The sequence below is a fragment of the Miscanthus floridulus genome, chromosome 18 (genome assembly GCF_019320115.1).
Source record: "Miscanthus floridulus cultivar M001 chromosome 18, ASM1932011v1, whole genome shotgun sequence".
NCBI lineage: Eukaryota > Viridiplantae > Streptophyta > Magnoliopsida > Poales > Poaceae > Miscanthus > Miscanthus floridulus.
In genome coordinates, this window is record NC_089597.1 from 27,726,337 (window position 1) to 27,740,911 (window position 14,575).

Sequence of the window (14,575 nt, forward strand, 5' to 3'; positions counted from 1 at the left end):
CTTTTGATACAAATATTCGAGTGTTTGAACGGGAAATCCACAACGGGTTGATGAAATAGTGTTCTCTCAAAGTAAACAAGAGGAGGTGGTTTCGGAGGAAGCATGTATGTTGCGATCTCACTTCATACAAAGGTTGACGCATATTGTGGACAAGAAAGGAAAGGAAAGAAGAACACCTAGAAAAAGTTAGCCTTGGGTAGTAGGGAGTGCTTAGAAAAGCCTGAGTGGATGTCAAGTCCCAAGCACTGTGCCCAGCTCAGCCACGCTACGCACGCCGGGTCGCTGTCACCGCGTGCCCCGCGGACGCCGTCGGTGTCGGGCTCATTAGAACCCTATCATCGCATGTCCACGACATCGTGCCTCACTCGCCATCCTCGTGCACTGTGCACTTCTCCTTTTTTCGGCCTCCGGTCCGCTCTTGATCCTCGCCCTCGTCCCCGTACTGGACCCCCTCCCTTCTTTCTTCTTTTGGGGACATGGCTGCCCACACGCCTCCCTCGTCGAGCGAACCCTCTCTCATCTCCTTTATTCCCCCCCTCCGCTCGCTTACGCAGGGAGCACACCATGGTCAACTTTATCCCCACAACTTTAACCGGCAGTGTATCCCATCCATGTCGTCTCCACTTTCGGTGCGCTGTGCCCCATCTCCGTTCGCCACTATAAGATGCCCTTGGTCCTTGCTCTTCTTCTTCATCCCCATCCCTCTCGAATCCGAAGCAGAGCTACGAGATCCAGTCGTCATTGTGGAACTAGGTTCGTCTGACAGAGGCGATGGTGTAATCTGAGAAGAAGGGATCTGGTTTTCGAAGAAGTTCAAGTCTACCGTTGGTTAGTTTGGTCTTAGGGTTCACGATGTTTGACTTCTCAGTCTCCTGTTTTTTTTATCTGTTGGTCATACGCCATGTTTTGGAAATTATTATCTTGTTGTTTCTCCATTGCCCTCGTCTATCCCGACTTCTGGAGTAAGCCTTGGTTGTACTAGGTTGCTCTTAACCATGTAACTTTAAATTCCGGTGTAATTTAGTGTTCGACGTCGTGTAATCTTTCATGTAATTCCAGATTTACGAAATGTGTTGTAGTTTCGCCTAAGGGGAGTGGATCATAATTCACTCTTTTGTAAACTCTCGCGTTAGGAGACGTACTTGTGTTGTAGTTTTTGCTCTTTTCACCTATAATGTAATCATAGCCAATGTTGTGCTTTGAATCTAAGTGTGTTAGTTGCTTGAGCACAACTCCATCAAATACTTCTTTCCACTAACATGTTATTCATTTGCTAGCCTAGAATAGACACCATATAATGACAACCAACCTCTATGTTCGTTTACAACATTGTAATGAAAAAAACCAGGTTACCTTTCCTTCCCATATTTTCTCATTTAATGTACCAAATAGACCAATCTTTTGTAGCAACGCGATGAGAAAACATATTAGACATATGAGCTATATTTCCTAAGATTTTTCCTATACCAAGCACATCACCCGTAGCAAAGCGCGGGCAGCAATGGCTAGTATGTAGTTAAAGTAAGGCGTTAGCATAGAATTCCAAAACAAGATCTCAAACCTTCCTCACTATTCTGCTCATCCAGACAACATATCCATTATCGTCACTTCGGGTCCGGGCCCGTGGACTCGCAGATAGAGCAGAAAGATGCTGCCTATTTTAGCCTCATCAGGTGCCAACCTCATGTCTCGGCGGGATTTCTGGAGCTTCACACGAGGAGGACCACCCTTCTCAGCTGATCAGTAGAAAACACTGCAAAATAATTTCAGAAGCTGTTCAATAATTTGTACCAAATTAACAACCCCTTTTATAAGTACGGTGATATTCTTATAGTCCTCCTATATATGTATTATATATACGCACACCACACTTATAGTACACATAGTATCGTACGAGTCCATGTGTCCCCGTATCACGTGGCTACATATAAAGCTGTTAGGTATATGTACCACGGATCTTACATAGACATATGTAGTTAAAGTTGGACGATAGCATAGATTTTTAAAACAAGATCTCAAACCTTCCTCGTGGTTGCATTCGTCCGGACAATATATCCATTGTAGTCACCTCCGGGTCCGGGAGGGCCTGCTCTTGAGGTTGAGCAGAGCACTTCTGGTAGGTCTCGTACATGAGGAAACACTCGTTGGGTTTGAGCAGTTTGTTCATGCTCCAAGTGCGGCGAGGACGATCCTTGGCCTTGAGGTCGTCCGGGTACTCACCAAACAACACGAGGTTTTTCCGCATGTAATGCCTCGCTGTCGCGAGAACCTTGCACCAGAGCTGCCGGCTGCTGAGATCGGCTCTGACCATGGAGGCCATGATGTTGGCGGCCATGAACGACCCCCGCGCCTCGACCGCCATGTCCATGGCCACCGACGCCAGCTTCGGGTGCTCCTCTAGATTAGCGCTTGCGAACGCGCTCAGCTTGAATAAGTACCACATGGCTTCCGTGCTGAGGCATTTCAGCCTGACAGCTCGCGTCGTCCCGAACCTCTCGATCTTCTCAGACCCGCTCGTGAGTATCACCTTGCTCCCCCGCGGCATGCATCTTCCAAGAGTAGAAGAGGTTGTTCCATGCCTCGTCGTCGAGGTCCCCTGAAAGCTCAATGACAAGCAACCATCTTTTGAAAACAATTGGGTACGGGACTCCCGTACGCGGCACCGTGCGGCTGCCCAGCGAACCCGCGACACGTGGATCTTCAGTTGCGAACCTGTCGAGCCAATTTTACCGAGCCTGCCACGTGTCGTCATCAAAGTGGCCAGCCGCACGGTACCGTGTACGGGAGTCCCGTACCCATTTTTTTCCGTTGCTCTGATGCTTGGTCGCGCAGTTGTCCCTTAAGCTGGCCATGGCTCCAAGACGACCTCCAACGCCAGCACTCCCGAAGCAGCGTGCAACAGGATCAGGTTGAAATGGCGGCGCACCCTCTCGTCGTTGCAGACATGCTCGACAAGAGTGCTCTTCCCGATGAGCGCGGGGCCGACGATAGGAAGAACGCCCGGCGCCGGGTTTGCGGCAGTCACCGGCAGCTCAGCTTCCAGCAAGAATTCAAGAACCTGGTCCCTCTCCGCGTGTCGGCCAAACATGCACTTGTCCAAGAACAGATGGGCGCTGTAAGGCCGGCGGCACGACATGGGCGGGCAGGCCGTCAGGAACACGGCCAACTCCATGGCGCCGGCGAGGATGGCCTCCAGGCTGCGAACCATCCGCTACAGCTGGAGAGAGGTGTCCCTCCTGCGTGCCGGGCCGGCCGTGGCCGTGGTCTCCGACGACGACTCGCACCGGGCACGCTTGGCTGGGGTGAATCTGGAAGGCGAACGCTGGAACCACCTCCTTGCTGCCGTCCTCTTCTTCCCGCCGGTGTCCGCCTCCGCCGGCGTCGTACCTGACGGTGTCGAGGACGTAGTGGCCTCTCACCATCGCTGTCGCTTAGGGCCCTGAGCTGCCTGAGCACGCCACGGTTGGTGACGCGCCGGCCATCCGCTTCATCGACGATGGTGGCGCTCCCAGGAGCAGGAGCTGGAGGCGGTGCATCAGGCTCTCCTCCCGCTCCCGGACGGTCGCCGGCACTGGCATCAGCCTGCTCCCGCACGTGGACACCAGGAAGGATACGGCTCTGCTGGCGAGCTCGCTGAGAAGCGCGTTGCGGAGCGCTTCCATTGTGACCCTGCCTAACTGCAAGCAACGTGGGGACTGGCCGACTGGGGATGTGGATCCCCAAGAAAACAAAGGGTAGGCAAGTACAGTCAGGCAGTCCCAATGGTGTATTGATAATGGTTTCTATCCTCGTTAAATGACTTGTCACGTAGGTAAAACGCTGACATGACAACGTAATTAATGAAGAAAGAGAGCAAAAATCATAGAAATGGTTTCCTCGTGAAGAAATCAGGTCTACTCTTGACCCAATGCACCAAGAAACCATGAAATCGTCATTGGGGAGAAACCACCAGTTTCTAGAGAGCTCGTGACGTACTCTCATTGGAGGAAGAAGATAGAGTTAAGAGAGAGAAAGAGAAAATAATTATTATTCATAGAAACCATAAATTAGAAAGCAGTACTGTTTTGGTGCTATATAAATATTATAGAAACTAGTTTCTTTCCTTGCGTCAATCCGCGTGCTTTCAGCTCTGAAGGCAGCCAAGAGCCAACGAACCGTGTACTGAGTATTACTCCCTCCGTCCATAAATCGGGATCGTTTGAGCAAATTTCAGTTTTCCAAGAATCGGCATCGTTTCAAGTGGTCCTCCCGTATTTCTCTCAGTCTTCCCGGCGGACGACGCCTCGTATGCACAGCGTAATAAAAGCGACGCCGCCCTCCCCTTACCCTCGTATACGGCTCCGTATTCATCCGTTACCGATCGATCTACAAGCAGTATTCTGCGTCGTGCTGCCCTCGTATACGGCTCCGTATTCATCCGTTAACGATCGATCTACAAGTCGTATTTTGCGTCCTGCTGCCGCCTCGCTCTACCACGCCGCCATGCCGCCGTGCCGCCGTAGTACTCCAGTGCCGTCGCTCCTGCTGTGCCGAGCCACTGCTGCCGTGCCGATGGATCGCCATGACACCATTGATGAGGTGCAGTACGTGCCGATGCTAACAAGTTTCAATCCGACAAGGTGAATCTCCAGTTTGATGCTCCCTGTCTTGTTTCCTCGCTTGTATGGAGACCATCACGAGGACGTCAATGAAGCTGCAGCATCCCTGTTGTTTCCTGCGCTGGATTTTTCATCTCGGTAATTTTCACGCGGCAAAACGAAGGAAATCGATCTAAGGAAAATTTTACGCGCCAAAACGGACGCTGGCCGGGGACGCACGGTGACGCCGGTGTTAATGGAGGATTACTCGCAAACTCAACAGCCCACGGTGCATTGAGTACAAAGCGATTTAATGATAACCGGGGCTCCTTTAATTCTCCCTTGGTCATCGCGCAAGAGACTAAAACGACGCCGATAAATGGACGGAGGGAGTACCGAGGAAACCAGCTCGAAACAGAGGGTTACCATATGTTTAGCACTCTAGCTTTTCTCCAGGAAATGTCTAGTCAACAACCGATTGTTTTAGCTCCTCTCATCAACCAAATTTTTCTCATACACTTACACTGTCTTATTACTATATTTACAATAATTTCTTCCGTGTAATTTATTGGAAATAGTGATGTAATTTGGGAATAATACAAATATATGCCAAATTTATCAAAAAGATTTACAAATTATTTCTATGAATTTCAGACATCAGACAAATATATATCAAATTATTCACAAATTCTTCAGAAATTAAAAAAAAACAAAATCCACACAAGGAGGTGAGAGAGGAGAGATTGTCGCAGGGTGTTCCGTGCTCGCGTTCGTGTGTCAGGCAGGGACACAGGCACCGGCATGATTGCTTGCTTGACGCTGAAGCCGAGCGGACGCACGCACAGGGACACATCGCACGCACGCGCCAGCATGATCGAAGGCGGGGGGAGGCCGACGCTTCCGCATCGCATGGCCCAAAAAAAGGTTTATAACAACCGACAAATCAACCGATTGATCATTAGACTTTCTATTTATGTGCTGCTTTTCACCTTCGTCAAGAAGGAAGGCCACGCAACACCTAACCCACCCGAAAGCCCGGTCAACATCCAAGATTGGTTTTTTTGTCCTATTCGCTTGGCTGAAGAACTATGGCTGAAGATACTGTTGGCTGATTTGTTGTGAGAGAAAATTTTTATTTGTTGGCTGAAAAAATACGGCTTATAAGCCAAACGAACATGCCGTTTGTTGGCCCTCGTCTTAGACCAAGGGGGCCAAGGTAATTAAAGGAGTTGCTCAGTAAACCAAGAAAGGTAAAGGAAGCCAGAGTGAGGTAAATCAAAGTGTAGATCATACCACACGAAGGTAATCAATATATTCACCTCTGAAGTCAATGAAAAAACCTCGAAGGTTTTCTCTCGTTAGTCTACTTTTGTGGTTCTTATTAAATATCAAAGTTGTCTGTCATTATACATGTAATTCACTTTCTTCTTAAATGAAAAAAACTTGCTCATTTCTTATCTAACTAATGTACGATTTATTTCTATCATGTGCCTACGGATAAAGCTATTGGACATATGTACCACGGATCTCGCATGGACATATGTAGCTAAAGTAGGGCGGTAGCCTAGACTTCCAAAACAAGATCTCAAACGTCGTTCCTCGCGGTTGTGCTTGTCCGGACAACATTTCCATTATCGTCACCTCTGGGTCCAGGAGGGCCTGCTCTTGAGGTTGAGCAGAGCACTTCTGGTAAGTCTCGTACATGAGGAAACACTCGTTGGGTTTCAGCAGTTTGTTCATGCTCCAAGTGCGGCGAGGACGATCCTTGGCTTTGAGGTCGCCCGGGTACTCACCGAACAGCACGAGGTTCTTCCGCATATAGTGCCTCGCCGTCGCGAGGACCTTGCACCAGAGCTGCCGGCTGCTGAGATCGGCTCTCACCATGGCGGCCATGATGTTGGCGGCCATGAACGACCCCCGTGCCTCGACCGCCATTTCCATGGCCACCGACGCCAGCTTCGTGTGCTCGTCTGGATCAGCGCTCCCGAACGCGCTTAGCTTGAAGAAGTACCACATGGCTTCCGTGCTGAGGCATCTCAGCCGGACAGCTCGTGTCGTCCCGAACCTCTCGATCTTCTTAGACCGGCTCGTGAGTATCACCTTGCTCCCCCACGGCATGCATCTTCTTCCACGAGAGTAGAAGAGGTTGTTCCATGCCTCGTCGTCCACGTCTCCTGAAAGCTCAATCACAAGCAACCATCTTTCGTCCTCCGTATTGCTCAGATGCTTGGTCGCGCAGTTGTCCCTTAAGCTGGCCATGGTTCCAAGACCTCCAACGCCAGCACTCCCGGCAGTAGCGTGCAACAGGATCAGGGAGAAATGGCTGCGCACTCTCTCGTCGTTGCAGACATGCTCCACAAGAGTGCTCTTCCCGATTAGCGCGGGGCCGACGATCGGAAGAACGCCCGGTCCCGGGTTTGCAGCAGTCATCGGCACCGGCGGCTCAGCTTGCAACAAGAATTCAAGAACCTGGTCCCTCTCCGCGTGTCGGCCAAACATGCACTTGTCCAGGAACAGATGGGCGCTGTAAGGCTGGCGGCACGACACGGGTGGGCAGGCCGTCAGGAACACGGCCAGCTCCTTGGCGTCGCCGAGGATGGCCTCCAGGCTGCGAACCATCCGCTGCAGCTGGAGAGAGGTGTCCCTCCTGCGGGCCGGGCCGGCAGTGGCTGTGGTCTCCGACGACGACTGGCACCGGGCACGCTTGGCTGGGTCGAATATGGACGAGGCGAACGCTGGAACCACCTCCTTGCTGCCGTCGTCTTCTTCCCGCCGGTCTCCTCCGCCGGCGTCGTACCTGACGGTGTCGAGGACGTAGTGGCCTCTCACCATCGCGTCGCTCAGGACCCTGAGCTGCCGGAGCACGCCACGGTTGGTGACGCGCCGACCCTCGGCTTCCTCGACGATCGTGGCGCTCCTCAGGAGGAGGAGCCGCAGACGGTGCATCAGCCTCTCCTCCTCCCGCTCCCGGACGGCCGCCGGCACCGGCATCAGCCTGCTCCCGCACGTGGACACCAGGAAGGATACGGCTCTGCTGGCGAGCTCGCTGAGAAGCGCGTTGCGGAGCGCTTCCATTGTGACCCTGCCTAACTGCAAGCAACGTGGGGACCGGCCGACTGGGGATGTGGATCCCCAAGAAAACAGAGGGTAGGCAAGTACAGTCAAAGCGTCAATCCGCGTGCTTTCGACTCTGAAGCCAGCCTAGAACCAACGAGTACTGAGGAAACCAGCTCGAAACAGAGGGTTGCCCTGTATCTAGCACTCTAGCTTCAGTCAAAGCGTCAATCCGCATGCTTTCGGCTCTGAAGCCAGCCAAGAGCCAACGAGTACTGAAGCCCCTTTGGCAGGCTTAGCGGTAAAACCAGAAAAATTGGTTTTTTTTCGGTTTCTAGTTTATTTTAATTTCGGTTTACAAAACGACTTCACGCTACAGTGCCTCGATTTGTGCATAATAGATGAAGCCGAAGCCGGCATAAGCCGTGCCAAAGAGGCCCTGAGGAAACCAGCTCGAAACAGAGGGTTGCCCTGTGTCTATGGGCCTGTTTGGTTCCTTAGACTGAAGTTTAATCCGTGTTCCATCGAATATTTAGACACATGTATGGAGTATTAAATATAGATTAAAAAAATAACTAATTACACAGATTACGACTAATTTACGAGACGAATTTTTAAGCCTAATTAGTCCATGATTTGACAATGTGGTGCTACAATAAATATGTGCTAATAATGGGTTAATTAAGCTTAATAAATTCGTCTCGCAAATTAGTCTATGTAATTAGTTTTATAATTAACTCATGTTTAGTCCTTCTAATTAATATCCGAACGTCTGATGTGACATGAACTAAAATTTAGTTTGTGGAATGAAACACCCCTAGCACTCTAGCTTTTCTCTAGAAAATATTAGTCAACGAGGGGTTGTTTTAGCCCCTTCTAGCTTTTCTCTAGAAAATGTCTAGTCAAAAAGCGTTGCGGAGCGCTTCCATTGTGACCCTGCCTGCAAGCAAGGCCTTGTTTAGATTGCCTCAAAATTCTAAGTTTTTTCACTCTTTTTCCATCACATCAATTTTTAGATGCATGCATGGAGCATTAAATGTAGTTAAAAAAAATAACTAATTGTACAGTTTGGTTGTAAATCACGAGACGAATCTTTTGAGCCTAGTTAGTCCATGATCGGATAAAGTTTGTCAAATACAAACAAAACATGCTACAGTGTTCAGATCGTAAAAATTTGCAATCTAAACAAGGCCCAACGTGGGGACTGGCCGACTGGGGATGTGGATCCCCAAGAAAACAGAGGGTAGGCAAGTACACTCTAGCTTTTCTCTATAAAATGTCAGTCAACGACGGGTTGTTTCATCCCCTTCTAGCTTTTCTCTAGAAAATGTCTAGTGAACGACCCGTTGTTTTAGTACTTTATTACTATATTTATAATGATTTTTTAGTGTAATTTATTGGAAAGAGTGATGTAATTTGAGAATAACACAAATATATGCTAAATTTTTTAAAAAGATTTATAAATTATTTCTATGAATTTCAGACATCAGATAAATATATGTCAAATTATTCACAAATTCTTCAGAAATTAAAAAAAAAACAAAATCCACACAAGGAGGTGAGAGAGGAGAGATTGTCGTGGGTGTTCCGTGCTCTCGTTCTTATGTCAGGCAGGGACACAGGCACCGGCATGATTGCTTGCTCGACGCTGAAGCCGAGTGGACGCACGCATAGGGACGCATCGCACGCACGCACGCGCCAGCATGATTGCAGGCGAGGAGAGGCCGACGCTTCCGCATCGCACGACCCAGAAAACGGTTGATAACAACCGGCAAATCAACCAGTTGATCGTTAGCCTTTCTGTTTCTGTACTGTTTTTCACCTTCGTCAAGAAGTTAGGCCACGCAACGCCTAACCCACCGGAAAGCCCGGTCACGATCAAGATTGGTTTTTGTTGGCCCTCGTCTTAGACCTTGGGGCCAAGGTAATTAAAGGAGTTGCTCAGTAAACCAAGAAAGGTAAAGGAAGCCAGAGTGAGGTAAATCAAAGTGTAGATCATACAACACGAAGGTAATCAATATATTCACCTCTGAAGTCAATGAAAAAACCTCGAAGGTTTTCTCTCGTTAGTCTACTTTTGTGGTTCTTATTAAATATCAAAGTTGTCTGTCATTATACATGTAATTCACTTTCTTCTTAAATGAAAAAAACTTGCTCATTTCTTATCTAACTAATGTACGATTTATTCTTAAACTTGTCGCTGGACTAAAAAGGATCCCCGAACTCAAATACCAGATACCTTACCTCCACCAATTTTAAAACTACGTAAAATACAGATTGCATTCGCTTAGCAACCAAACAACATCTTGATGTTTCTAGAATCCATGTTATACCACGGTAGACGCAGGGCCGTCCATGCGCATGTGCAGCATGAGCGACGGCGCAGGGCCTCCAAATCTCGTAGGCCTCCAAATATAGAGTACTTAAATAGATCAGCACAGCTGAAGCTTCGGCTTTTGGCCCATTAGCTAGCAAGTCTATTACTGTAGCTTGCACAGCAACAGTTTGGCCCAATAAAAAATGATTTGTTGGCCGGCCGCTGAACAGTGGGCATCATTTTGTTTTGCCAATCCCAATTCGTAGCAGCTAGGTCTCGGTCTCCTCGTCCCATACCGCCGCCATCGCCCTGATGTCGTATCGGCTGCCGGCCGTGTATCACGAGCGATCGACATCGAGCGTGAGGAACTGACGGCAACCTGAACCTGCAGCGACTAGCGAGGCACTGAGGCCCTGAAGGTAATATTAATCATTTATTTTTTTCAATTCATTCAGACTGTAATGAGTAGTAGTGGGTCGATCTCTCTAAATTTTGTTCTTTTGATCTTTTCATCTAGACACCTACTAGAATTGTGTTCAAAGATTGAAGCCATGTCTTCTAAAAATCGTTCTAGAAAATTTGAATCGGGTTGGCAAAAGCGTAAGAAAAAACAAAGAATAGAGAAATTAGTCCAGTCTCAGGAAGGAGCTATGGATAGGTTCATTACAAAACAGTCACAAGTGTCATCTGATAATCCGACACCTGACAAGGCCAAGCAATTGACAATAATGTTGACAATAATCCTATAGATCCTCCAGAAAATAATGTGGAAGTTGAGGAAGCTCTCCCTGACAACACAAATACTCAGATAGGAGGCAATAACATTGAAGACTTGAATCCTTCTTTAAATGCTGGTGATTCTTTTCAGCCTGATATATTTGATCCAAGATATTGTGATTCACTTGATAGTAAACAAGTTGATATTTTAGCACAAAAGGGCCCTAAAAGAGATCTATCAATTCAGAAGGGGCCTAAGGACAGGTTTTCTAGAAGATTTTCTTCACTATTCTATAATAGAATTCTATCAAATGGAGAAAGCTGTGACAGGGATTGGCTTGTTTATTCTAAGGAACTCGATAGAGTATTTTGCTTCAGCTGTAAATTATTTACAAAGGGGCATCGAAAAGGTCAGTTGGCAAATGAGGGTTATAATGACTGGGCACATCTTGGGAAGAGGCTCAAAGAACATGAGACAGGTGCAGATCATGTTTTGAGCATGACAGCTTGGTATGAGTTGTGTAATAGATTGCAAACTGATCAAACTATTGATAAAGCTGCTCAACGACAACTTGAGAAAGAAAAGGACCATTGGAGGAAAGTTTTGTTTAGAATTGTTGGCATAGTAAAATTTCTTGCCAAGCACCATCTTGCATTTCGTGGAAGCAACAACAAACTATATGATGATAGCAATGGGAATTTCTTAGGCTTAGTAGAGATGTTAGCTGAATTTGATCCAGTTATTCAAGAGCATGTCCGCCGTATTACAAATGAAGAAACTCATATTCATTATCTCGGTCCTAGGATTCAGAATGAGTTGATACACTTGCTTGCTTCTGCTATTAAGTCTGAAATTATTAAGAAAATAAAGAGTGCAAAGTATTTCTCTGTCATACTTGATTGTACCCCTGATGCAAGTCACCAAGAACAAATGTCTTTAATTATAAGATATGTGGACTCATCATCAGGTCATGTTCGCATTGAAGAATCCTGTCGGTGTTTTGGACCGGCAGGCCCTCAACCAACTAGTGAAAATGTACTGTGTGCCCCTAATCCTGGATGGTGATGCGAAGAGACACAATGTTTATATTGGTTCAGGCAAGAGGTGCCCTACGTCTAGTTCGAGAGATCGATCTTGTATTCCTCGCACCGAAGTGCTTGTAGTAGGGGGTTACAAGCGGGGCGAGAGAGGGAGCTAGTCCCAGGTCTCTGCGTGGAGTGGTGTGAATTGCTTGAGATGTTGATCTCAGGCGGCGGGGAAGCGGGAGTGTTATAGAGTGTCGCTTGCGCGTGAGTGAGTTCGTCTATCCGTCTATGCGTGTTCGTCTATCTCGTGAGCTCCTAAGCCCCTCTATGTGTGTGCCCCTATCTAGAAATGGCCCTGGTTACTCCCTTTTATAGTCGAAGGGGGGCCCGGGGTGATACATGTGTTCTCTACGCAGCGTCCTGTAAGCGGAGGTGGCGTGTTCGAGCCCTGTAGCTTGCTACTGTGGCGGTATGGTCGATGGAGCGGCCCTATCCTTGATGTGCTAGAGCAACACACCGGTCACACCCGATCCTGTGCGACGTGGGAGCTCCAGTGATAGCTTGACGCAGGGCATGGCGGGTGACGTGCCGGTCGCTGTGCGTTGACGGTGTAAAGGGCCGAGGCTCAGCTGGTGCCGAGGTCGAGCCATCGTGGGGGGCTCGGCGGGCGTGAATCCCGAGGCTGCCGAGACCCTTGAAGTGGATTGCTGAGGCCCAGAGGGAGTAGTTGGTCATGTACACTGATTCTGAGGCTATAGTGGCCCGGATTTGACCCGCGTTGTTCCTGGAGCAGGGATTAGGTAGCACAGTGCAACATGGGTGTCGGTAGGGGCACAGGGGTGAGCACAGTGGCTGGTAACCCCTGCTCCGTCTTGTCTCGGACTGCACGGCGTGATGTGACCCCTGTCCCGTCGGCCACCTTGCTGTACTGCACCGTCGTGCGGCTGACGTAGAGGGAGTGGTTGGTCGCATTAATTGGTTGTGACGTTCTGTTGGGGAGATCGGTCGAGGCGGAGGCGACGAGGTTGTTGCCGAGCCAGCCTCGAGCGAGGTGGAGATTCGGTCGAGGCAGAGGCGATGGAGTTGTTTGCCGAGCCGGCCTCGTGCGAAGCGGAGATTCGGTAGGCCGTCCGAGGCCTTTCGTGCGGGGCCTCGAGCGAGGCGGAGATTTGGCAGGCTGTCCGAGGCCTCTCGTGCGAGGCCTCTAGCGAGGCGGAGAGTAGGTGGCCTCGGACAAGGCCGGGGTTTAGCCAATAGTTGTCTCTTGGCTTTGATTTTGACAGGGTCTAAGCGGCTTTTTCGGTTTTCGCTTGGGGGACCCCTTTTTATGGTACCCGACAGTAGCCCCCGAGCCTCAGGGACAGTGTGAACGCTCTCCCTAAGGTTTTGAGGAGACTCAGCTCGCGACAGCTCCTGGCGGATGGTGATTTGTATTTGAGGCCTCGGTGGGTGCGCGCGAGCGCACCCACCGGGTGTAGCCCCCGAGGCTCTGGAGGAGTGGATTTATTCCTCTAGGGGCTTTTCTCATGTCGTGCGAGGGGTTTTATTGCGTTTTGCCGAGCCCATGAGTGCGAGTTCGGGTCGCTGGGCCTCGGTTTGGTTGCAGGAAGAGCCCCCGAGCCTCTGCTCAGAGCGAGAGGGCGATCAGGAGTTTTCCTATCTTTTTCGTGCGGCCCTCACGCATCCTTTTCGTTCGAAAGGAGGGGTGGAGGATGCCATGCTACCCTCGGTGGGTGCGAGCAGTGACACCTCCGGTGAGCTGTTATCGGGTAAGTCCGAGTCGAGGCCCGTGCCCCATTCGATAGGGGTCAGCTAGCGGTCCAAAGACGCACTCCAAAAGTACTAGAGGGCTTCTCTAGTGGGTCCCAGGGCCGTTCGATGGGCCCCGTGGCTCGATGCCTCCCTACGGTGGGATCCCATTCGGAGACCTCCCTACCGGTCTCGGACACAACTTAGGGCGTCCCGTGCGATGGCTTGCTCGGGCCTTGGCCATGTACGGGCTCGCCCATAGTTGTCCCTGACTCTGTTGCCCTGGGGCGGCTGTCGAAACCTTTAGGGGCCTAGCCTTCGAACCTCTAGACCGTAACGGACTCGATGCCCTTTATCTCGTTTTTCCAAGCCTCCGAGTGCAAGCTTGGGTTGCTTGTCTTCGTCCTGGGTGCAGGAAGAGCCCCCTAGCCTCTGCACGGAGCGAGAGGGCGGTTAGGAGTTCCCCTGGCTTTTTGTACGACCCTCGCGCATCCTTTTGGTTCGGAAGGAGGGGTTGTTTGCCGAGCCCTCGAGTGCGAGCCTAGGTCACTGGGTCTCGGCAAGGTTGCAGGAAGAGCCCCCTAGCCTCTACATGGAGCGAGAGAGCGGTCAGGAGTTCCCCTAGCTTTTTGTGCGACCCTCGCGCATCCTTTTCATTTGGAAGAAGGGGTTGTTTGCCGAGCCCTCACGTGCGAGCCTGGCTCGCTAGGTCTCGGCAAGGTTGCAGGAAGAGCCCCCTAGCCTCTGCATAGAGCGAGAGGGTGGTCAGGAGTTCCCCTGGCTTTTTGTGCGACCCTCGCACATCCTTTTTGTTCGGAAGGAGGGGTTGTTTGCCGAGCCCTCGCGTGCGAGCCTGGGTCTCTAGGTCTCGGTAAGGTTGCAGGAAGAGCCCCCGAGCCTCTGCATGGAGTGAGAGGGCGGTCAAGAGTTCCCCTGGCTTTTTGTGCGACCCTCATGCATCCTTTTCGTTTGGAAGGAGGAGTGGAATATGCCAGGCTACCCTCGGTGGCGCGAGCGGTGACACTTCCGGTGAGTTGTTATCGGGTAAGTCCGAGTGGAGGCCCGTGCCCCATTCGATAGGGGTCGGCTAGCGGTCCAGAGACGCGCTCCAAAAGTACCAGAGGGCTTCTCTAGT

General features: G+C 50.1%; 2 protein-coding genes across 2 annotated transcripts; both read right to left on the reverse strand.

Moving 5' to 3' along the window:
• Window positions 1–1,731: 1,731 nt before the first annotated feature.
• LOC136520734 (uncharacterized) lies at window positions 1,732–2,486 on the reverse strand. The gene is made up of 2 exons (XM_066514382.1): window positions 2,022–2,486; window positions 1,732–1,753 (listed from the first exon to the last, which is right to left on the reverse strand). Exons 1-2 carry the CDS (start codon window positions 2,441–2,443, stop codon window positions 1,741–1,743), a joined length of 435 nt encoding a protein of 144 aa, XP_066370479.1. The 5' UTR covers window positions 2,444–2,486; the 3' UTR covers window positions 1,732–1,740.
• Window positions 2,487–6,080: 3,594 nt separating this feature from the next.
• Window positions 6,081–7,652, reverse strand: LOC136523557 (putative disease resistance RPP13-like protein 1). Its single transcript, XM_066517200.1, has one exon. The coding sequence runs from the start codon at window positions 7,650–7,652 to the stop codon at window positions 6,081–6,083; it is 1,572 nt and encodes a 523-aa protein (XP_066373297.1).
• Window positions 7,653–14,575: the final 6,923 nt, after the last annotated feature.